Genomic DNA, 24,692 nt, shown 5'->3' on the forward strand with positions numbered 1-24,692 from the left:
AAAATAATAGGAGGGGAGAGAAAAAAAGATTGAGATCGAGAGAGAGAGAGAGAGAGAGAGTGAAAAAGAGAGAATGAGAGAGAGAGGTAGACAGAGAGAACGAGAGAGGAGAGAGATACAGAGGATAGGAGAAAGAAGGTGTCCTACTCCCCCTGACCTACCCCCAGCCTCCCAACGTCACAGTCTGAGAAAGACAAAACAAGCTACCAGTCAGCTGGGCTCCTCACTCGCTTTGAACACACACGTCACACACTCTGCACGCTCATCCATACACTCTCAAACCCACTCTCTCACTCACGCCCACAAACCCAGACATATACAGTCAGCACACACTCGCCTCGGCTCTCAGATCTCATCCACCCGTCGGTGTGTATGAGTCCCTGTGCAACACGCTGAGAATCACTCCCTCACACACTACGTCCGTCACTGGCTCCTTGGCTCTGACCGGAGAGGAGGATTCTCCTGTATGGCCTGTGACTCTCTGCTCTAACTGAAGACTACCACACAACACAGAGCACAGAGACAGGGAAGAGGAGAGGGAGAGAAACGCTACCCCCCTCAGAGAGAACAAAAACCAGCCTGACGGTGTGGCAGCAGCAGCAGCAGCAGTAGAAGAAGCCTTTGTCTTGTCCAGCTTGGTCCACATGCTCCCCCCGTAGAAAGAAGAGAACAGAAGAGAGGAGAGGAGAGAGAGAGCAGCTCTGAGCACTGACACATTGACCTACTCTAGCAGGAAGAGAACAACGTTTGCTGTTTGCTGTGTTTCCCTGTGTGGATTCAGATTCAGTACTTGGACAGCTCCGGAGCGCTCCGCTCTCCAACACATTCCTGTAGTATAGTATATGTGAAGTCTCCCTCGTCGAGACCCCATTCCCAGGGGCAGCCCTGGACCCCCAGCCCCAGCCCCCCTTGGCTCGCTCCCTGGCTCCCTGCGCCCCTCTCCCCCTGGGGACAGTGGACAGCATGGCCAGCCTGGAGCACCAGTGGGAGAAGCAGCTCTTTGAGAAGTTCTGGAAGGGGACGTTTAAGGCTGTGGCCACACCGAGACCAGGGAGCATTATCGTGGCCAGCATCACCGCACGGAGGAGGGTAATCAGGTCAGTTATCTCTATAATTCAAATTTCAAAAGGCTTTATTGACGGAACACACATTTGACATTTTTATTGCCAATCCACATTGTTGAACAATTCAACCATACAATACGCTCAATCTCTCAATTCTCTTCATCTCTCTCTATGTCAATAATGCAACTGTAGTTTTGTAAAAATCTGGCTTATTTTGTACCTATACGTATGATAGAATTGCCCACCGGTAGACATGCTGGTAGATAAGAAAGATAAGTATGTAGAAAATGTTTGGGCTGTAGCTGAATCAAGCAAACAAGCAGGTGGTAAAACCTCGTGTAACTATGAGCAGTCAGTAGACAGTCCAACACCAAGTGAATTAATAAGGAATATACGGGTGTCCTACATACGGCCCACGTGGGGGACCAATCCATCATGCAGGTGGTGTGAGTTCAATTGTGTAAATACAATATTGCTTTTATTTATGATTATTTGTATTATTATTTTTTTTATTTTTTTTTGGGGGGGGGGGGGACTCAATATACTTTAAACAGGGGTGCAAGTAGAATTCATTTCTTCCCGGTATGTGACCTCCTATATGCTGCGCATGCCCCAACATATTTTATGTACCTAATCTTTGAATTACGTATAGAATCCCTATTAATTCAATAGGATCTCTGTTGGCCCAGTCGTAAAGATTGGTTATTTCACTTTTAAAATGTGTTACCTTTTATTGTGGTGTTTTCATCTGATTGAGGTCTTCTTTACTAGGCTAGTGGCCACATTCATCTAGTCACAACATACATTCAGCCTACAAACAGCGCAGGATGGAAAGAGACCTGTTACACAAAACATAAAAACGTCTGATGACATTTGGTGATGGTCATTAGGCCATAATTTACGAGTCCACTTCTGTCTGGACACGTCTTGGTGTCGAGTGTTCTCATCGAACCACATCGCATTTTGGAGCTTAGGCTATTTCACCCGCTTTCAAGTCCATTCGCTCATTTTTCATGCCTTGTTATATTCTAGAATTTTCTTAATAGTGTTTTCATTATTGTTATAAGCTCATATGATAGGCTCACTATTTGTTTTCCTGGTATCCGAACATACCGCCTTACTTTGACCCCTGCTTTAAAATGACTAAAACCATATCGAAACTGTGAATAGATGATAATGGACTTCATACAGTTTATTGACTGTGTCCAGCTCACTAATAATCACTACATTCATACAGTTTATTGACTGTGTCCAGCTCACTAATAATCACTACATTCATACAGTGTATTGACTGTGTCCAGTTCACTAATAATCACTACATTCATACAGTTTATTGACTGGGTCCAGTTCACTAATAATCACTACATTCATACAGTTTATTGACTGGGTCCAGTTCACTAATAATCACTACATTCATACAGTTTATTGACTGTGTCCAGCTCACTAATAATCACTACATTCATACAGTTTATTGACTGGGTCCAGTTCACTAATAATCACTACATTCATACAGTTTATTGACTGGGTCCAGTTCACTAATAATCACTACATTCATACAGTTTATTGACTGTGTCCAGCTCACTAATAATCACTACATTCATACAGTTTATTGACTGTGTCCAGCTCACTAATAATCACTGACATAAAAACTAGACAGTCATGGAAAATTCAAAAAAGAAATGATGGATACAGGCCTATTTTTTCCACATTTTGTCGTGAGGAAATATAACACATTTTCAGTGCGGAACTCGTTAAAGACCGAATGCGGCCCCTGGGACAAAATTAGTTTGACACCCCTGAGTTAAGGTTTCAACATGTCTACATGTTATATGTAGATAGAGGATTACATAACAGAGAAAAAAACACATGACAGGCAGGCATATCAAGTAAACATGACAGAGGCTTCAGTAGAATTTCCCAATTTCTTTTAAAGGTTACATGCTTGTCTTATCTTCTCTCTCTGAGGCTCTGTCCCCTCCAGTGACATGGTGGCCATATGCCTTTGTCTCTCTGTGAAGTGCCACCGTGTGTGTTACGTATTCATGCTCCTTTTCAGTGTGTGTGTATGTGTGTGTGTGTGTTTGGTTTTACTATCCTTTTGGGGACCGGAAGTGGGGACATTTCGTCAGGTCCACACAAGGAAAGGGGCTATTTTAGGTTAAAGGATTAGGTTTAAGGTTGGGGTAGGAATTAGGGTTAGGGTTAGAATTAGGGTTAGGGGTTTGGGGTTAAGGTTAGGTTAAAGATTTTTTGAAGGGAATCAATTGTTTGTTCCCAACAGAGGGTAAAACAACATGTGTGTTATGTATTCATGCCCACTTTCATTGTACTATTAGCCCTCAGAGCAGACAGACAGACAGACAGACAGACAGACAGGCAGACAGGCAGGCAGACAGGCAGACAGACAGGCAGGCAGGCAGGCAGGCAGGCAGGCAGGCAGACAAGAAAAACAGATAGGCAGACAGGCAGACAGACAGAAGAAAAACAGACAGACAGACAGGTGAAATACAGACAGAAAGACAGACAGGCAGGAGAAAAACAGACAGAAAGACAGACAGGCAGGAGAAAAACAGACAGAAAGACAGACAGGCAGGAGAAAGACAGACAGACAGGCAGGCAGGCAGGCAGGCAGGCAGGCAGGCAGGCAGGAAAACAGATAGACAGACAGACAGACAGACAGACAGGCAGGCAGACAGGCAGGCATGAGAAAAACAGACAGACAGACAGACAGACAGGCAGGCAGGCAGACAGGCAGGCAGGAGAAAAACAGACAGACAGACAGACAGTTGTATCAGTGTTTATCGTCTCCTCTATCTCTCTCTCATCCACTTATCCTGATCCTCCTGTTCTAGCTGATCCCATCCTCACAATCAGACACGATCCCCCGGCACTGACAACTTTATCCCTCATCCTATCGCCCCATCCTGACCAAAAAAAGTAACACAAAAACCCAGTCTGGGCATTCACACAGTGACGTGCTGCCGTCAGGATGGGGCAGCACTTATCAACAGGAGACTCTCCCTGTCACAAATTACACCCTATTCCTTTTCAAACTATTAAGCCGAACCGAGTCGAGCCAAACCAAGCTGTAATGAGCTTGCCTGGTTATCCACTATAGTTTCTGGATCCATGCTGAAAATGAAATGGCCCAATATAGTGAGCAATTTGTATAAATATCATTATAAACTGGTTGGTTCGAGCCCTGAATGCTGATTGGCTGAAAACCATGGTATATCAGACCGTATACCATGGATATGACAAAACATGCATTTGTACTGCTCTAATTACTTTGGTAACAAGTTTATAATAGCAATAGTGCACCTTGGGGGGTTTGTGGTATATGGCCAATATACCACAGCTAAGGTCTGTATCTAGGCACTCCGCAATGCGCCATGCTAAAAACAGCACTTAGACGTGCTATAATGACCACATACCACAATCACCCAAGGTGCCTTATTGCTTAAATGGTATTGCCTTTTACATACGGTACTAACACACAAAATAACTAACATTATGTCACGATCAACAGTGTAACAGCTCTGAAGTTCACGTAAGATCACAATTTCTCTAATAACCTTCATTGATGGCAGTGGTGTAAAGTACTGGGACATCTGTCCTAGCAAGCGCTGTAGCCCTAACTTATCAGTGGTGTAAAGTACTGGGACATCTGTCCTAGCAAGCGCTGTAGCCCTAACTTATCAGTGGTGTAAAGTACTTAAGTAAAAATACTTTAAAGTCCTACTTAAGTTGTTTTTTGGGGTACGTCTAATTTACTAAAAATATTGTTTGACTACTTTTACTTTTATTTAACTACATTCATAAAGAATAGTGTACTTTTTACTCCATGCATTTTCTCTGACACCAAAATGTACAGTGGCTTGTGAAAGTATTCACCCCCCTTGGCATTTTTCCCCATTTTGTTGCCTTACAACCTGGAATTAAAATGTATTTTGGGGGGGTTTGTATCATTTGATTTAAACCTCATCCCTACCACTTTGAAGATGCAAAATATTTTCTATTGTGAATCAAACAAGAAATGAGACAGAAAAACAGAAAACTTGAGCATGCATAACTATTCACCCTCCCAAAGTCAATACTTTGTAGAGCCACCTTTTGCAGCAATTACAGCTGCAAGTCTCTTGGGGTAGGTCTCTATAAGCGTGGCACTGAGATTTTTGCCCATTCTTCAAGGCAAAATTGCTCCAGCTCCTTCAAGTTGGATGGGTTCCGTTGGTATACAGCAATCTTTAAGTCAAACCAAAGATTCTCAATTGGATTGAGGTCTGGGCTTTTATTTTTTTTTTTTAATTTTACCTTTATTTAATCAGGCAAGTCAGTTAAGAACAAATTCTTATTTTCAATGACAGCCTAGGAACAGTGGGGGCAGAACGACAGATTTGTACCTTGTCAGCTCGGGGGTTTGAACTTGCAACCTTCCGGTCCAACGCTCTAACCACTAGGCTACCCTGCCGCCCCTTTGACTAGGCCATTCCAAGACATTTAAATGTTTCCTCTTGAACCACTCAAGTGTTGCTTTAGCAGTATTCTTAGGGTCATTGTCCTGCTGGAAAGTGAACCTCCGTCCCAGTCTCAAATCTCTGGAAGACTGAAACAGGTTTCCCTCAAGAATTTCCCTGTATTTAGTGCCATCCATCATTCCTTCAATTCTGACCAGTTTTCCAGTTCCTGCCGATGAAAAACATGCCCACAGCATGATGCTGCCACCACCATGCTTCATTGTGGGGATGGTGTTCTCAGGGGAATGAGAGGTGTTGGGTTTGCGCCAGACATAGCGTTTTCCTTGATGGCCAAAAAGCTCAATTTTAGTCTTATCTGACCAGAGTACCTTTTTCCATATGTTTGGGGAGTCTCCCACATGCCTTTTGACAAACATCAAACGTGTTTGATTACTTTTACCTTTAAGCAATGGATTTTTTCCTATGGACAGATACTCCAATCTCTGCTGTAGAGCTTTGCAGCTCCTTCAGAGTTATCTTTGGTATTTTTGTTGCCTCTCTGATTAATGCCCTCCTTGCCTGATCCGTGATTTTTGGTGGGCGGCCCTTTCTTGGCAGGTTTGTTTAAGGTGCCATCTTAATGGATATAATGGTGCTCCGTGGTATGTTCAAAGTTTCGGATATCTTTTTCGAACTCAACCCTGATCTGTACTTCTCCACAACATTGTCACTGACCTGTTTGGTGAGCTCCTTGATCTTAATGGGGCCGCTTGCTTGGTGGTGCCCCTTGCTTAGTGGTGTTGCAGAATCTGGGGCCTTTCAGAACAGCTATATATATACTGAGATCATGTGACACTTAAATAAAGTCCACCTGTGTACAATCTAACTAATTATGTGACTTCTGAAGGTAATTGGTTGCACCAGATCTTATTTAGGGGCTTCATAGCAAAGGGCATGAATACATACTGTACGCACCACTTTTCAATTATTTTTAATTTTACATTTTTTGAAACAAGTTATTTTTTCCATTTCACTTCACCAATTTGGACTATGTTGTGTATGTCCATTACATGAAATCCAACTGAAAATCCATTTAAATTACAGGTTGTAGTGCAACAAAATAGGAAAAACTCCAAGGGGGATGAATACTTTTGCAAGACACTGTACTTGTTACATTTTGAGTGATTAGCAGGACAGGAAAATGGTCAAATTCATGCACTTATCAAGAGGACATCCCTGGTCATCTCTACTGCTTCTGATCTGATGGACTCACTAAAGACAAATGCTTTATTTGTAAATTATGTCTGAGTGTTGAACTGGGCCCCTGGCTATTCGTAAATAAAAAAACAAGAAAATTGTGCTGTCTGGTTTGCTTATTATTTTAAATGATTTATACTTTGACTTTTAATACATAAGTACATTTTTGTAATTATATTTACTTTTGATACTTCAGTAAATTTAAAGCCAAATACTTTTAGACTTTTACTCAAGCAGTATTTTACTGGGTAACTTTCACTTTTACTTGAGTCATTTTCTATTAAGGTATCTTTACTTTTACTCAAGTATGACATTTGGGTCATTTTTACACTACTGATTGATGGTTATGTGTGACTCAGTTGGTAGAGCATGGCACCTGCAATGTTAGGATGTGGTGGGTTCAATTCCCGCTGGGGCCACCTGTAAGAAAATGTATGCATGCGCTGCTCTGCAAATCATTGGATAAAAGCTTCTGCTAATTAGCATCTATTATAATAATTTGGTTTTGACACCCACTATAAACACTAAAAGTTGTATCATAATGATTGTTATTTAAATAAGGCAAAAAATATGTTTACCTGATCCTATTCCTCTATTCACAAAATGCCAGTGATACTGTATTTATTTAAATAAGGCAATAATATGTTTACCTGATCCTATTCCTCTATTCACAAAATGCCAGTGATACTGTATTTATTTAAATAAGGCAATAATATGTTTACCTGATCCTATTCCTCTATTCACAAAATGCCAGTGATACTGTATTTATTTAACTATTTGTTTTGTGATTCAACATGTGGCTTTTTCAAAGGGTTATTTTCTATGTTGCGTATTACAATGTGACTTCATTTCAGCCAGTTTGTTGACTCAACACAAATTCCCTCCAGCCAAAATGAAGGGGGAACCGAGAAACAGTCCTCTTGATTTCTGGATATATGAAAAAATACACCCTCTAAATATACCATCTCTCTCTCTCTGTGTTGAACTGAGCACACACAAAACAAATAGTGGGAGTACCAGATAGGGGTTCTATAAAGAACCATAATCATAGGGTTCCAAGTGGAACCTCTATGGTGCTATAAAATAACTTTCCTAAGGTTCTATTGAAAAAGGTTCCACATAGCACCAAAACAGGGTTCTGCTATGCTGCCCTACAAAGGAAAAACGCAGTGACAACAAATTTGGTCAAAAATCTTTGATCTGTGGTATTCAGTTTCCTGACACAAGAACAAGCCAGTTGATCAGAATATATCATGGAGTATCAGAAATTGCTGTCTGTCTAGACAAAAAGAGTTTGAAGTCAGATTTTGCAGCTAACAAAATTATGTGTTTACTGCGTTTCTGCCTTTGTAAGACAGTATGGTTTCCTCACTTTTCTTTGGCACTGAACAAATGTCAGGTCTTCTAAGCGCAAACTTGAACGTTGTGAAAATGATGTGCATCTTCTGGTGCGCCTTTACTGTGAACACGGAGGCTGTACCTGCTTTAAGTTACAGTTATAACAGTGGCCAAGTAGGCTACTGGGGCTATTTGATCATAATGTAGGCCTACCAGAGTGGCCTACCATCAGAAACAATGGAGAAAATGCATCCCATAACATGGAAATAGCTATTCTATCATTCAGCCTACAGTAGCAGCCAATGTGTGGTGTTCAATGTAGGTCTACATTCCATGAGACCTTTGGAAAAAAACATGCAGGGCTTGACATTAACCTGTTTATCCACTTGTCCTTCAGACCAGGAGGTGACTGAAAATGTGTTGTTTGCTGCAAGAAACTACTTTACAAAATAAAGTGAATTATTATTCCCATACCATTATTACAGAGAATCAGACAAATTATGCTATATTCTGCCCATTGTCTACTTAGCTTATTCAAGCCTGTCTAACAATACAACACTTCCCCTTTAAGATAAGAAAAAAACACTCTTTACCTGACTGGCTTATCAAAGATGGCTAGAAATGTAAACGTTTTGTGCTCTTGTAGGAAGAAACCACTCCTCCATTGCTGACTAGAGATTAGCTGTAACTGGGCTAATAACTCACTAAGTAGCAAAGAATGTGATCAAATGTGCAGCCACGTCTACATACAGCTCTCACTTTGATCTCAAAACAAGCACATCTACTTGCGACCACCCATGCTGTAAACACAGTCCAGTTCAAAGTGAATGGCACAGATCCATATATGGCAATGGTCTATTTGCATATAGGGATACTGCAGCTCTGATTGGTTATGCCGCACTGGTCTGTGGAGTATGGGCTGAGATGTGCCTGTCAACGCAATAGAATCCTATACACGCGTTCTGCCTATAAGAAAATCTCTTGCATAGTCCGTTTTGCATACTAAGTCTTGCATAGTTTGTTTTGTTTCGGTATGTTGCTTTGAAAGTGTTGAGTATGGGCAATTCCCACAGTAGAGGGAAACATTCATAGTCTTAACTAAAGGGGAAAACTATAGTGTTGAGTGCAGTTCAATCTCGAGCTTCTGTGCGGCAGTCCCGGGGAACGTTGGTTACAACCCCTTTTAGGGCTACATAGAACCCTTTTTTTTATGGTTATTTATAGAACCTTTATGGAGAATGGTTCTATAAAGACATTTTCTCAATCTGAAAGATTCTTTGTAGATAATTTTGAAGAACCATACAGGTTATTTTTTCTTTCTTCCGGTCAGCCATTTTGTTAAAATTCCATAAGTGTTATTTTGTTAATTGACAAGTTGAATCAGGTTAGCTACCTCTGGAACAGCTGGTGGTGCCCGAAATGATAACAACTGATTGATATAGTCAACCATTCTCAATTGACACAAGGCAATATGTGAGTCTTTAACAAGACACCATCATCACTAGCCATAGTCTTCTAGAGTATGTAAAGGGATAACACAGATTAACAACAGATTAGATAAACTGGAATGACACTCAATCGCGATTGCACCAAACAAAAAAAACTGTGTGAACCACGCCCCAAAATATTTAATGAAACACCTCCCTTACTTTTGAATTATCACTAAAAGAGCAAAGAACCCTTTTGTGACCTGTAAAGAACCATTACCCTTCCCAAAGAACCCTTTTGTGACCTGTAAAGAACCATTGAAGGGTTCCAAGGGTTATTTGAGTCAGTATGGTTCCACATAGAACCATTACCCTTCCCAAAGAACCCTTGCGGGAACCCTCATTTTTTAGTGTGCAATGTAACGGTGTCCTTATAGTGTCTGGGATAGCACCAGCGGATGCTGCATTAGTGGATGCTGGCTCTCTCTGCCTGTCTGTTCAGTTTTAGCCCTTCTTAAAGCTTGTCCTCCAGCTCCAGTGTCTCCTCTCCTCTCCTCTGCTCTGGAGAGGCTAACTGTGGCAAACATAGACATTGATGCAAGCATCACAGGCGGGAGATGACAGACATTTACAAAGCCTGAAGAATTATTTTTCTGCTCTGTCATTCGCTACTTTGGTCTGAGACTGCCATCATTGAAGTTGTTTATGGTGACGAGGAGCACAAGATGAGTTGTACAAAACAAAGTAATCAGTGATTGGATCGTCTCTAACCAATCAGAGAATCAAAGCCAATGACTTATTTTCAAACCTCCACTTTATCCACGTGTGTTTCTGGCTCTGCACCAACACATCAGTTTCTGAACCAATCAGTAAGCCGCAAAGTGCTCGCATTCAGTGAAGGGTCAGGGAGGTACTCAGATCCAGAGGAAGAAACTAACTCCTGTGGGTGTGGTGTAGCGATCAGCCAGAGCAAGGAGTCTGGGTAGCCAGGCAGACATTTACAACCAACTGAACAAATGTTCCACATTTTTCCCCAGCCAGAGCACAGGTTGCCAATCAGACAGCTCTCTCTCTATCTCTCTCTCTCTCTCTCACTTTATTTCACTTTCTTTTCTCACTCTCTTTTTCCACTCTCTCTCTCTCTCTCTCTCTCTCTCTCTCTCTCACTTTCTTTCACTTTCTTTTCTCACTCTCTTTTTCCACTCTCTCTCACTCTCTCTCCCCATCCACAATGCACATAGACAACACAGGGAGATTGTAAAAGGAGTAGAGGAACATCCTCCCTGGTAGAGTGCTGTATGTAAGGTATATATGTTGGTGATGCTCCTTCGCGTTCTGACGGTAACTGGGGAATGCTTAGCCCAACAGAACACATAGCCTCAGGCCTAGTTCCTCTCTTCACTTGCGCACTTCCTCTCTCTGTTTATCACTCTCTCTCCTGCTCCATCCCTCGCTCTTTCTCTTGCTCTCTCCCCCTCCCTCCCTCTCTCCCCTTCTCTCTCTCTCTTTCACTCAGAGAATCACATTATTCACTGTGTATAACCGAGGGGTGATGAACAATCCTAGTGAACTCCTGGGAAGTGACAGTTAGTGTAGAACAGACAGAGATGGAGAGAGGAGAAGAGGGGGAGACAGAGAGAGAGAGAGATGTTTCATGTTCAATCAGTGTCTTCCCTCCTCCTTCCCCTTTTCCTGGCCTTTTAAAAAAAAAATCTCTGTCTTTTCATTCCTCTCTCTGTCTTTTCATTCCTCTCTCTCTCTTTTCATTCCTCTCTCTCTCTCTTTTCATTCCTCTCTCTTTTCATTCCTCTTTCTCTTTTCATTCCTCTCTCTTTTCATTCATCTCTCTCTATTCATTCCTCCCTCTCTCTTTTCAGTCCTCTCTCTCTCTTTTCATTCCTCTCTCTCTCTTCATTCCTCTCTCTCTCTTTTCATTCCTCTCTCTTATCATTCCTCTCTCTCTTTGCATTCCTCTCTCTCTTTTCATTCTTCTCTCTTTTCATTCCTCTCTCTTTTCATTCCTCTCTCTCTTTACATGCTTCTCTCTCTTTTCGTTCCTCTCTCTCTTTTCATTCCTCTCTCTTTTCATTCCTCTCTCTGTCTTCATTCTTCCATCATTACTGGAGCTTGAGAACCACAGACCCCCTCCACTCTCTCCTTCCCTTTCCCCTCCCCTCTCCCCTTCCCCTCCCCTTTCTCCTTCCCCCTTCGTTTTCTTCTTCCCCTCCCCTCTTTCCTTCCCCCTCCCCTCTCTTCTTCCCTTCGCCCTCCCCTCTCTCCTTTCCCTCCCCCTCCCCTATCTACTTCCCCTTCCTCTCTCTCCTTTCCCTCCCCCTCCTCTCTCTACTTCCTTCCTCTCTCTCCTTTCCCTCCCCTCTCTCCTTTCCCCTGCCGTCTCTCTTTCCCCTCCCCCTCCCCTCCTACCCTCTATTTTCCCCTCTTCCCCTCTGTCCTCCCCTTCTCCCCTTCCAGTCTTCCCCTCTTCTTCATCTGGGTTGGCAAAGGGAGGAATGGAGGGAGGGAGGAATAGAGGGAGTCATGGAGGGAGGAAGGGAGGAATAGAGGGAAGAATGGAGGGAGGGAGCTAGGCATGAGTTGACTAACTCTACAGCTGGAGGTTCCAGCCTTCAGCTATTATAGCCCTGCAAGCTGTTTTGTTCAGAGGCACTCTTCATTAAAAATGCAGGCCGCTGGGGCACAGAGTCGGGGGCTATCGTGGTGTTTGTGTGTGTGTTCTCCCCTGTGTGTGTATGCGCCTGCAAGTGTGTGTGTGTGTATGTGTGTGTGAGCACGCCCTGCTTGTTTGTGTGTGCTTGCAGGGGTTAACAGGGACTTTGTCCAACACTGAGGCAGATGGTAGCCTGTGGGAGTGTAGCGGGGGGAGGAGCCTCTTACCTCAGCCCTCAGCCCGATGCTCTAGCCAGGAAAATAAATTACAGATAAGGGATTGGAAGCTGTTCCCTCCATCCAAAGGCATTGGGGATGCACTTTCTAACACATTGAGTAGCCTGTAAATGAACAAGGAATTAACTGCTGTTGCATCCAAATGCATAGAGGATAGATTTTTATAACAACACACATTGGCATAGAGGCATAGTAGTCTGTGAATGAATAGGGAAAAAAGTCACCTTCAATCTAAACCAGTGTCACTAGTCCATCTTGAATGGAAAGGCATAGAGATGAAATACACTTCCTAACACACGGATACAGACTCAGTGTAGCTGTAAATGAACAATAGACTCTCTCTCATATGTAGACCAGAGGCAGAAGTACTCCCTGGAGAGTAGCCACTCTCCTCCTCTCCTCCGAACTTGATGGATGAGGGGATGATACCGGAGTACAGTCCTGCCACTAGTACCCCTTTTTTTTTATCATTCTCTCATTATATCTCTCTCTCCCCTCCTATTATCTCGCTCAGTCTGTCTCCTTCTCTCTCTCTTCCTTTTTCCTTCCTCTCGAGCTTTCACTATATCTGTCTCTACGTCTGTCTTTCTCTCTTTCTCATCTCTGTCTCCCTCCCTCCCCTCTATCTCTCTTCCCTTCCCAACTCAGTGTCGGTTAGAGGGATTGTATTCTATTTCACTGCTAGTTCTCCATCTCAGTGCTCCCAGTCATTCTATTACTGTCTGCTCATTGGACCAGGCTGCTCAGACATGTTCATTACTGTCTTCTCATTGGACCAGACTGCTCAGACATGTTCACACGGTCTGCTCATTGGACCAGACTGGTTAGGTATGTTCATTACTGTCTTCTCAATGGACCAGACTGGTTAGGTATGTTCATTACTGTCTTCTCATTGGACCAGACTGCTCATTCAGGATATAATGATACAGATACAGCCTCCTAGCAGGTGTCCCAAATGGCTCTCTTCAGAATATCATTGAACATCACAGCACGTTGAAGTATTTAGAGGTAACCGTTGGAAATCTTGTATATGTACTATAGCTTCCTGGTGTCTGCATGTGTATATGGTGCTGAAACTCTTGCTGTACAGTACATACATTGAGTCATTAACACTTCCTTAGGTTATGACTGAGGCGACTGTGGTTCTAACTATGCCCATCTGTGCAGTATTGGTGGTGCTGGGTTGGATTTCCATGATGTTGGGCTGGGATGCTCCTGGCTGTGCTGCCATGGTACAGTACAGAGCTGGAGAGCAGCTGATATTCAGGCCTGTATTTCCTCCTTGAAACCTAGTTTGGGTTCTGTCGACTCTCTCACAGTACTGCCATGCTCTGGTTGAGCTGCTGTGGTACAGAGTTGGAGAGTGGTTGGAACTCTTGTCCCCAGGGGGATTCTCTGGAGTAATTCTCTATCTAACAGTAGGATTTCAGGGAGATGCTATACGGACACGCCTGGCGCGCAAATTGACGATGTACAGTATATCGTGCAGATGAGAGTCGAGTGGAGATGAATGGATTGGGTTCAGTTACTTCAGTCAGTTGTCCTGATGAGCCCTTCCCAGCTAGCTACTTTGTAATGGCCAGCTGGCAACAACAGCAGCATGGCGCTAGTTAAAACTTGTAAAAAAAAGTGACGTTTATTTCGATGGGCTAAGGACAAATAACTTGTAGTATTGTTCACAATCTGGATGTCACCGGGACATGCCAATTAGCTAACATAACGACAAGCCGGGCAGCTGTATCACATGTCGTCGGCGGTAGCTAAAGTGGCCAATTTGATTTCATTAAGAGTAGGATAGCAGCCTACACAAGAAATAACTTGTAATTTGGGTATTAAATTGTACTAGTAACCATCTGGATGTCACCGTGCCAGAGTCTACTACTCAAAATGAGGAGAGTTTTTCGCTTCAAGCTGGCAACACAATAAAATGCGGCACAATGTACTTTGCTCCAGCTTGCTGAGCACTGCTGTCCTGTAAGGAGAGGGCAGTAGCACGATAGTGTAGCTAATATCAGGCCAGTAAGGAGAGGGAAGTAGCTAGGTAGTGTAGGCAATATCAGGCCAGTAAGGAGAGGGCAGTAGCACGATAGTGTAGCCAATATCAGGTCAGTAAGGAGAGGGAAGTAGCTAGGTAGTGTAGCCAATATCAGGCCAGCGTGACAGCTAATGCACATTTACTGTATTGATGTTTACCAGAAATGTAGAACAATGTTTTAGACTGTTTTGTAACATCTATGTTATGCAGTTGTTTATCTTTTCAGTGTATGAATGATTTTGTCTGAATGTAGTTCTCATTTTATATTACAGTTTCACTTAGCTAGTTCCCCGACTGTTTAACTCATTTGTCTTGGATTACACATATTGTGTGCAGCTGTGGGCTCTTCATGGAAATATTTACCTATTTGTAATGGTAAAGTGTTTTTGTAGATCTCTGAGCGATGTTCTATCAATTCCCCGGTTAATTTCATGTTTCACGTGTATCTGAGCTATTGCCGTTCAAACAGGCAGAAATTGGGCCCGCTATGACATTCTAAACTGTTTTAAGAAGGTCATACCATGGATCATTTACATATTTTATTTAGAATTTTAAGACCCCTTTAGATATATATAAAAAATGTAATAACTAACATTAATTTGGCCTTTACTAATAAAGCCCATAAAAACACTTTGAATAACACATTCATAAATGGCAAAAAAACACAGTAAAACAATAAATCATATAGGAATAAGGTTTTGAAATGTCTGCCTTGTATCTAGAACAGGAAATATACACAGTACCAATCAAAAGTTTGGACACAACTCATTCAAGGGTTTTTCCTTATTTTGACTATTTTCTACATTGAAGAATAATAGTGAAGACATCAACACTATGAAATAACACACATGGAATCATGTAGTAACCAAAAAAGTATTAAACAAATCAAAACGTATTTTAGATTTTAGATTCTTCAAAGTAGCCACCCTTTGCCTTGATGACTGCTTTGCACACTATTGGCATTCTCTCAACCAGCTTCAAGAGGCAGTCAGCTGGAACTCGTTTCAATTAACAAGTGTGCCTTGTTAATTCCACAAAAGTTAATTTGTGGAATTTATTTCCTTCTTAATGCATTTGAGCCAATCAGTTGTGTCATGACAAGGTAGTGGTGGTATACAGAAGATATCCTTATTTGATAAAAGACTGACATAAGTATTCAGACCCTTTGCTATGAGACTCGAAATTGAGCTCAGTTGCATCCTGTTTCTATTGACCATCCTTGAAATGTTTCTACAACTTGATCCGACTACACCTGTGGTAAATTAAATTGATTGGATTGACAGATCTGGGGAAGGGTGTACCCCAACATTTCTGCAGTATTGAAGGTCCTCGAAAACACAGTGGCCTCAATCATTCTTAAATGGAATAAGTTTTGAACCACCAAGACTCTTTCTAAAGCTGGCCGCCCGACCAAACTGAGCAATCGGGGAGAAGGGCCTTGGTCAGGGAGGTGACCAAGAACACAATGGTCACTCTGATAGATCTCCAAAGTTCCTCTGTGGAGAAGGGAGAACCTTCCAGAAGGACAACCATCTCTGCAGCACTCCATCAAACAGGCCTTTATGGCAGAGTGGCCAGATGGAAGCCACTCCTCAGTAAAAGTCACGACAGCCCGCTTGGAGTTTGCCAAAAGGCACCTAAAGACTGTCAGACCGTGAGAAATAAGATTCTCTGGTCTGATGAAACCAAGATTGAACTATTTGGCCTGAATGTCAAGTGTCAAATCTGGAGGCAAACTTTCAAAATCCCTACGGTGAAGCATGGTGGTGGCAGATTCATGCTGTGGGGATATTTTTCAGCAGCAGAGACTGGGAGGCTAGTCAGGATCGAGTGAAAGATGAACAGAGCGAAGTACAGAGAGATCCTTGATGGAAACCTGCTCCAGAGCGCGCAGGACCTCAGACTGGGCGAAGGTTCACCTTCCAACAGGACCTTAAGCACATAGCCAAGTAGGATTGGCTTCAGGACAAGTCTTTGAATGTCATTGAGTGGCCCAGCCAGAGCCCAGACATCTCTGGAGAGACCTTAAAATAGCTTTGCAGCAACGCTGCAGAGAAGAATGGGAGAAACTCCCCAAATACAGGGGTGCCAAGCTTGTAGCGTCATACCCAAGAAGACTCAATGCTGTAATCGCTGCCAAAGGTGCTTCAGAGTACTGAGTAAAGGGTCTGAATACTTATGTAAATGTCATATTTCATTTTTTAAAATTGTATTGTCAGCAAAAATGTCTGAAGCCTGTTTTAGCTTTGTTCTTATAGGGTATTATGTGTAGATTGATGAGGAAAAATATGACATCTATTTTAGAATAAGGCTGTAATGTAACAAAATGTAGAAAAAGTCAAGGTGTCTGAATACTTTCCAAAGGCACTGTATTTCCACATGTTGCTACCAACCTTATTAAAACCACAAAATGAAACATTTGTTCACCAATTTTTTTTTCTCACATATTAGTGTTATTTAACACTGTAAATTAGAGATATTAGTGGTTTTGGTTTTGTCAAATCTTTGTGTAGAGTGGCTGACGGAGATAACTGAAGGAGTGTTTTTCGATGGGCCCTCTGCTATGATTCTGATGAGGCCCTGACAATTATATTGAACTTGGAGAAATGTACCATTAGTCAGCTCACAGTTCACTTTTATGTAAAAATCAAACACATTGACATTTAAAGAGTCTTGTGGCATTTAAAGTCATTTGTGTTGAACATAATGAGTTGTATGCTGCTGTGCTCTAATAGTGTGGGTACCATGAAAGACTTGTAAAATCCACTGTCATGAATTTATTTTATAGAATGTTCCAGTCTGTCAGTATATCAGCGACTATAAAACTGTGTGTTAACTTAGCTCATAAGAACTAAAATAACGGACAGGAAGACGTATGTCCTTAAAGCTGAAATCTGCATAAATGGAAATAGGGCCACTGTTGTCCCCAGCACATTTGATATGGGTTCGTTTTTTGTTTCTGAACTGGAGGAGAGGAGCATCAAGCATTGTGATAAAACATATATATATACATATATATATATACTCTGTTGTTCTGCTATGAATGCAATGATATCCCAGGGAAAAAACAAAGGGTCTGAAACATGTTCATTGTTTGAAGTAATTTCTTTGTAGCTGTAATATCGTAAACAGATGTGTCAGATTCACCACTACGGAATCCAGCTTTAAAGCGATAGTGGGACATTTTTGGCAATGCCCTTTTTTCTCCTATTTACTCAGAGTCATGGATACCATTTTTATGTCTCTGCGTGCAGTTAGAATGAAGTTGAATGTGGTTTCTGGAGCCATAGCATTAGCGCAATGACTGGAAGTCTATGGAGACAGCTAGCGTTCCTTTAACTGGAATGTTGACATAGTTTCTCACCTTCAGTTCCAATAAAAACTGTGACTATTCTGGTTCGACGTTGAAACATCTTTGTAGTAATGTTCGTCTGTGTTCTCAAAGTTCTCTGTGACAAAGTGAAAAAGTGTTGGCATGAGGACTTTCATGGCAGTTAGTTATTCCTGTTCCTGAATCACTACACAAGATGGCACCTCACAGATTCCACCACCCACCATTCCATTTTACATCTAATCTCAAAGTGAAATAATAGTCCTAGTTCTAAAATAATCTTCTTTACCCTCCGTTCTTCAATGTAGTCCATCAGCGTGGGCAAATGTGACGTCAACAGTGGCTTGTATTCATGGCCGCCAAGGGAAGCCAGGCTTCCCCAAAAAAATGTACCATGAAAAAAAAGAAAAATACATAAAATAATTTATCTTTCATCTCTCTTGTCACGTTCTGACCGTAGTTCTGCTATTGTATTCTTTGTTTTAGTATGGTCAGGGCGTGAGTTGGGGTGGGCAGTGTGTGTTTGTTTTTCTATGTTGGTTTTTGTGTTCGGCCTGGTGTGGTTCTCAATCAGAGGCAAGTGTCGTTAGCTGTCTCTGATTGAGAATCATACTTAGGTAGCCTGGGTTTCACTGTTGATTTGTGGGTGTTTGTTTCCATGTGAGTGTTTTGTGCCACACGGTACTGTTTCGGTTTTCATTTTGTTCATTTTGTTGTTTTGTTCACACGTTTTTTGTTTTGTATTTCAGTGTTCAGTTCGTTTTGAATAAATCATCATGAACACTTACCACGCTGCGCTTTGGTCCAATCCTTCTTCCACCTCTGAATGCCGTTACATCTCTGTGTTTCATAATTTCCCTTCAATTCGAGGCTGAATGTATCTCACCGGCGAAAGCATTCGAGCAAGAAAAACAGCGCCCCTCTGTCTATGTATGTTTAGCCCCTCTACCTAATGCTGTGTGGTCTAAATGAATATGATATTTTGTTAACGCCTGCAGCACTGAATGCAAGGGTAGCCAGCATTTGGCCTCCCTTGATCATTATTTTATACAATAATAGCCAATTATCATTGAGCTAAACTGAGTGAGCTCAACTATGATTGGTCCTGGCGCACCAAAAAAAAATTAAAGGGAAGCCAATTTGGATTTGGCTTCACACCAATTACATCACATTACACTTTTGTATTTATTTTTTATTTCACCTTTATTTAACCAGGATTTAACCAGGATAGTTAGTTGAGAACAAGTTCTCATTTGCAACTGCGACCTGGCCAAGATAAAGCATAGCAGTGTGAACAGACAACAACACAGAGTTACACATGGAGTAAACAAACAATAAACAACAACATCAAGCCAAACGTAAAAAAAACTTGAATTGTTGCATTTCATTGTGCTGTTGTCCTCTGGTGGCTACAAGTAGGGTGAGTCAACATGTTTATTCATGCTATTCTTCATTTGTATGGAATTACTTGTTGGCCTATATTACACACGCATCCACACACACACACACACACACACACACACACACACACACACACACACACACACACACACACACACACACACACACACACACACACACACACACACACACACACACACACACACACACACACACACACACACAAACAGAAATCAGTTCCATGTACAGCCACATGATATTTAGCTTACGTTAATTTGATTAAATTGTTTTTTGGAATCCTTAAATTGTCACTGTATTAGACAAAGCATAGGGGATTCTTTGTGACTTTTCGTAGTCCGAAAATGTTGGAAACATTAACTTGCTTAACCATGCTAAGAGTCATGTAACTGTTTGCTAATTGCAATATGCAATATATATGCATTTTTGGACTCCACCAGACAGAGGTTGCTCTGCTTTTGTGATGAAACAAAGGTGTGGTTGAATTTATTCTGCCACTCTGTCTTCTCTCTTCTCTGTCTTCTCTCTCTTTAAAAGTGCTTTCCTCACCATCTTAACAAAACATGCCCCATTCAAAAAATGTAGAACTAAGAACAGATATAGCCCTTGGTTCATCCCCTGGCTTGACTGCCCTTGACTAGCACAAAAACACAAATTAAAAATATCACGGTGGCAAGGCATATGAAATAAGAGGTTATAGTGCAAACAGCGCAATTATCACAACACATACATTAGTTTGTAATATGGCTTTTTTCTGGATTCTCTAGTGATTTTACCCACGTACCACTACCGAATGTCAATGACCTGTTCTTTGATGCAGACCTGTCAAAGGGGATTGACTTGGTACCCAAGGACACTAACAATTTCCTTCTCCAGAGAGAGATATATAGTATGTGGAACTTTGTGAATGGAAGAGAGCTATCAACTCTGGGCCTTGTGCTTGATTGACACAAAGACATGAGGCCATTTTCACAGACAGATAGACCGACTGTTAGACAGGGAGTGTGACTAAAAAGCCATGTAAGTACAGGCAGCATAAAAGCAGAATAAGATGATGTTGAACGAGAGAGAGAGGTAGGGAAAGAGAGAGAGGAAGGAGAAAGAATGAGAAAAGGACAGTGAGAGACGGTGAGAGAGAAAAAAAAGAGACAGAGAGGTAAAGAGAAATAAAGGAGAAAGATGGATAGAGAAAGACGGACATCAGGCTGGACTTTTAATAAAGTGGCATTCAACTCAGTTAATGTCAACATAATGGAGTGGATTAGGCTACAGTTAATGTCAACATTATGGAGTGGATTAGGCTACAGTTAATGTCAACATTATGGAGTGGATTAAGCTACAGTTACTGTCAACATAATGGAGTGGATTAGGCTACAGTTAATGTCAACAATATGAAGTGGATTAGGCTACAGTTAATGTCAACATTATTTAGTGGATTAGGCTACAGTTAATGTCAACATTATGGAATTGGATTAGGCTACAGTTAATGTCAACATTATGGAGTGGATTAAGCTACAGTTACTGTCAACATAATGGAGTGGATTAGGCTACAGTTAATGTCAACAATATGAAGTGGATTAGGCTACAGTTAATGTCAACATTATTTAGTGGATTAAGCTACAGTTACTGTCAACATAATGGAGTGGATTAGGCTACAGTTAATGTCAACAATATGGAGTGGATTAAACTACAGTTAATGTCAACATTATGGAGTGGATTAGGCTACAGTTAATGTCAACATTATGGAGTGGATTAGGCTACAGTTAGTGTCAACATTATGGGTGGATTAAGCTACAGTTACTGTCAACATAATGGAGTGGATTAAGCTACAGTTACTGTCAACATGATGGAGTGGATTAAGTTACAGTTACTGTCAACATGATGGAGTGGATTAAGCTACAGTTAATGTCAACATTATGGAGTAGGCTACAGGGAGAATAGTAATGAGTGTCAGAGAGAGAGCAGGGGGGAGGGCGAAAGGGAGAGAGAGCGAGAGAGAGAGATGGAGAGAAAGAGAGAGGAGAGAGCTGAGAGAGAGGAGAGAGAGAGCTGAGAGAGAGGAGAGAGCTGAGAGAGGAGAGAGCTGAGAGAGAAAGAGAGAAGAGAGAGCTGAGAGAGAGGAGAGAGAGCTGAGAGAGAGGAGAGAGAGAGAGCTAAGACAGAGAGAGAAAGAGAGAGGAGAGAGCTGAGAGAGAGGAGAGAGAGAGCTGAGACAGAGAGAGAAAGAGAGAGGAGAGAGCTGAGAAAGAGGAGAGAGAGAGAGCTGAGACAGAGAGAGGAGAGAGCTGAGAGAGAAAGAGAGAGGAGAGAGCTGAGAGAGAGAGAGCTGAGAGAGAGGAGAGAGAGAGAGCTGAGACAGAGAGAGCTGAGAGAGAGGAGAGAGAGAGAGAGCTGAGACAGAGAGAGAGAGAGAGAGCTGAGACAGAGAGAGAAAGAGAGAGGAGAGAGCTGAGAGAGAGGAGAGGGAGAGAGCTGGGACAGAGAGAGAAAGAGAGAGGAGAGAGCTGAGAGAGAGGAGAGGGAGAGAGCTGAGACAGAGAGAGGAGAGAGCTGAGAGAGAGGAGAGAGAGAGATGAGACAGAGAGAGAAAGAGAGAGGAGAGATCTGAGAGAGAGGAGAGAGAGGGAGGTGTAGAGGAGAGCTGAGAGTGAGGACAGAAAAGAGAGGGGAGGGAGGTGTAGAGGAGAGCTGAGAGAGAGGAGAGAGAGGGAGGTGTAGAGGAGAGCGGAGAGTGAGGACAGAAAAGAGAGGGGAGGGAGGTGTAGAGGAGAGCTGAGAGAGAGGAGAGAGAGGGAGGTGTAGAGGAGAGCTGAGAGAGAGGAGAGAGAGGGAGGTGTAGAGGAGAGAGGAGAGTGAGAACAGAAAAGAGAGAGGAGGGAGGTGTAGAGTCAGACTTTACAGTTAGAAACACTGTAGATTGAAACAAGATGTGAGTGAACGTGTTATAGTGTTTTAGTGACTAGTCAAACCTATTTTGAGGCTGTCTATTTGGGGAGAGGTATCGCCCATCAAAGTCGTTACACTGTAAAAAAAATATCTAATTTCCGATCTGCATATCAATCCAAGTCTGTACCTTCTCCATAGAGGAATTCATTATAACACATCTACCTCATACAGAGAAATGTGTATGGTGGAAAACAACTATAATGGTAAGGGTAAGAGAAGGATTAAAGCTCCTTTATCCTTTACTGATATTCAATTGGAGGTAGTTAATCTGAAGGTAGTTCATCTGAAGGTAGTTCATGTGAAGGTAGTTCATCTGAAGGTAGTTAATCTGAAGGTAGTTCATCTGAAGGTAGTTCCTCTGAAGGTAGTTCACCTGAAGGTAGTTCACCTGAAGGTAGTTCATCTGAAGGTAGTTCATCTGAAGGTAGTTCCTCTGAAGGTAGTTCACCTGAAGGTAGTTCATCTGAAGGTAGTTCACCTGAAGGTAGTTCATGTGAAGGTAGTTCATCTGAAGGTAGTTCACCTGAAGGTAGTTCATCTGAAGGTAGTTAATCTGAAGGTAGTTCATCTGAAGGTAGTTCACCTGAAGGTAGTTCATCTGAAGGTAGTTCACCTGAAGGTAGTTCATGTGAAGGTAGTTCATCTGAAGGTAGTTCATCTGAAGGTAGTTAATCTGAAGGTAGTTCATCTGAAGGTAGTTCATCTGAAGGTAGTTCATCTGAAGGTAGTTCCTCTGAAGGTAGTTCACCTGAAGGTAGTTCATCTGAAGGTAGTTCACCTGAAGGTAGTTCATGTGAAGGTAGTTCATCTGAAGGTAGTTAATCTGAAGGTAGTTCATCTGAAGGTAGTTCACCTGAAGGTAGTTCATCTGAAGGTAGTTCACCTGAAGGTAGTTCACCTGGAGGTAGTTAATCTGAAGGTAGTTCACCTGAAGGTAGTTAATCTGAAGGTAGTTCACCTGAAGGTAGTTCACCTGAAGGTAGTTCATCTGAAGGTAGTTCACCTGAAGGTAGTTCATCTGAAGGTAGTTCATCTGAAGGTAGTTCCTCTGAAATTAGTTCATTTGAAGGTAGTTCACCTGAAGGTAGTTCACCTGAAGGTAGTTCATCTGAAGGTAGTTCATCTGAAGGTAGTTCATCTGAAGGTAGTTCACCTGAAGGTAGTTCACCTGAAGGTAGTTCATCTGAAGGTAGTTAATCTGAAGGTAGTTCACCTGAAGGTAGTTCATCTGAAGGTAGTTCACCTGAAGGTAGTTCATCTGAAGGTAGTTCCTCTGAAGGTAGTTCCTCTGAAGGTAGTTAATGTAACGGTAGTTAATCTGAAGGTAGTTAATCTGAAGGTAGTTCACCTGGAGGTAGTTCACCTGGAGGTAGTTCACCTGAAGGTAGTTCATCTGAAGGTAGTTCACCTGAAGGTAGTTCATCTGAAGGTAGTTCATCTGAAGGTAGTTCCTCTGAAATTAGTTCATTTGAAGGTAGTTCATCTGAAGGTAGTTCACCTGAAGGTAGTTCACCTGAAGGTAGTTCATCTGAAGGTAGTTCAACTGAAGGTAGTTCACCTGAAGGTAGTTCATCTGAAGGTAGTTAATCTGAAGGTAGTTCACCTGAAGGTAGTTCATCTGAAGGTAGTTCATCTGAAGGTAGTTCACCTGAAGGTAGTTCATCTGAAGGTAGTTCCTCTGAAGGTAGTTCCTCTGAAGGTAGTTAATGTGACGGTAGTTAATCTGAAGGTAGTTAATCTGAAGGTAGTTAATCTGAAGGTAGTTCACCTGAAGGTAGTTCGCCTGAAGGTAGTTCACCTGAAGGTAGTTAATGTGAAGGTAGTTAATCTGAAGGTAGTTAATCTGAAGGTAGTTCACCTGAAGGTAGTTCACCTGAAGGTAGTTAATGTGAAGGTAGTTAATCTGAAGGTAGTTAATCTGAAGGTAGTTCCTCTGAAGGTAGTTAATCTGAAGGTAGTTCATCTGAAGGTAGTTCCTCTGAAGGTAGTAAATCTGAAGGTAGTTCCTCTGAAGGTAGTTAATGTGAAGGTAGTTAATCTGAAGGTAGTTAATCTGAAGGTAGTTCCTCTGAAGGTAGTTCATCTGAAGGTAGTTCATCTGAAGGTAGTTCCTCTGAAGGTAGTAAATCTGAAGGTAGTTCCTCTGAAGGTAGTTCATCTGAAGGTAGTTCATCTGAAGGTAGTTCACCTGAAGGTAGTTCATCTGAAGGTAGTTCATCTGAAGGTAGTTCACCTGAAGGTAGTTAATCTGAAGGTAGTTCATCTGAAAGTAGTTCCTCTGAAGGTAGTTAATCTGAAGGTAGTTAATCTGAAGGTAGTTCATCTGAAGGTAGTTCATGTGAAGGTAGTAAATCTGAACCTAGTAAATTGAAGGTAGTTTATTGAAGGTTATTATTATTATTATTTTTTTTTCATCTTACAGACAGTCAAATATTACCTGTTCATTATGACCAATAGTGTCGTGCTCCTGAGGAGGGAGAGGGATATCTAGTCATATCCTATTAGATCTTTACA

General features: G+C 42.0%; 1 protein-coding gene across 1 annotated transcript in view; it reads left to right on the forward strand.

Annotated features, from left to right (window-relative positions):
• The first annotated feature begins 231 nt into the window (after positions 1 to 231).
• Positions 232 to 24,692, forward strand: part of LOC110536386 (serine/arginine repetitive matrix protein 4) — a 121,243-nt gene continuing 96,782 nt past the window's right edge. The window contains exon 1 of the mRNA XM_036936350.1: positions 232 to 1,097. Coding sequence (XP_036792245.1) covers positions 964 to 1,097 — 134 coding nt within the window. The 5' untranslated portion in view covers positions 232 to 963. The remainder of the gene's footprint in view (positions 1,098 to 24,692) is intronic.

This window comes from Oncorhynchus mykiss, chromosome 11 (genome assembly GCF_013265735.2).
Source record: "Oncorhynchus mykiss isolate Arlee chromosome 11, USDA_OmykA_1.1, whole genome shotgun sequence".
Lineage (NCBI taxonomy): Eukaryota > Metazoa > Chordata > Actinopteri > Salmoniformes > Salmonidae > Oncorhynchus > Oncorhynchus mykiss.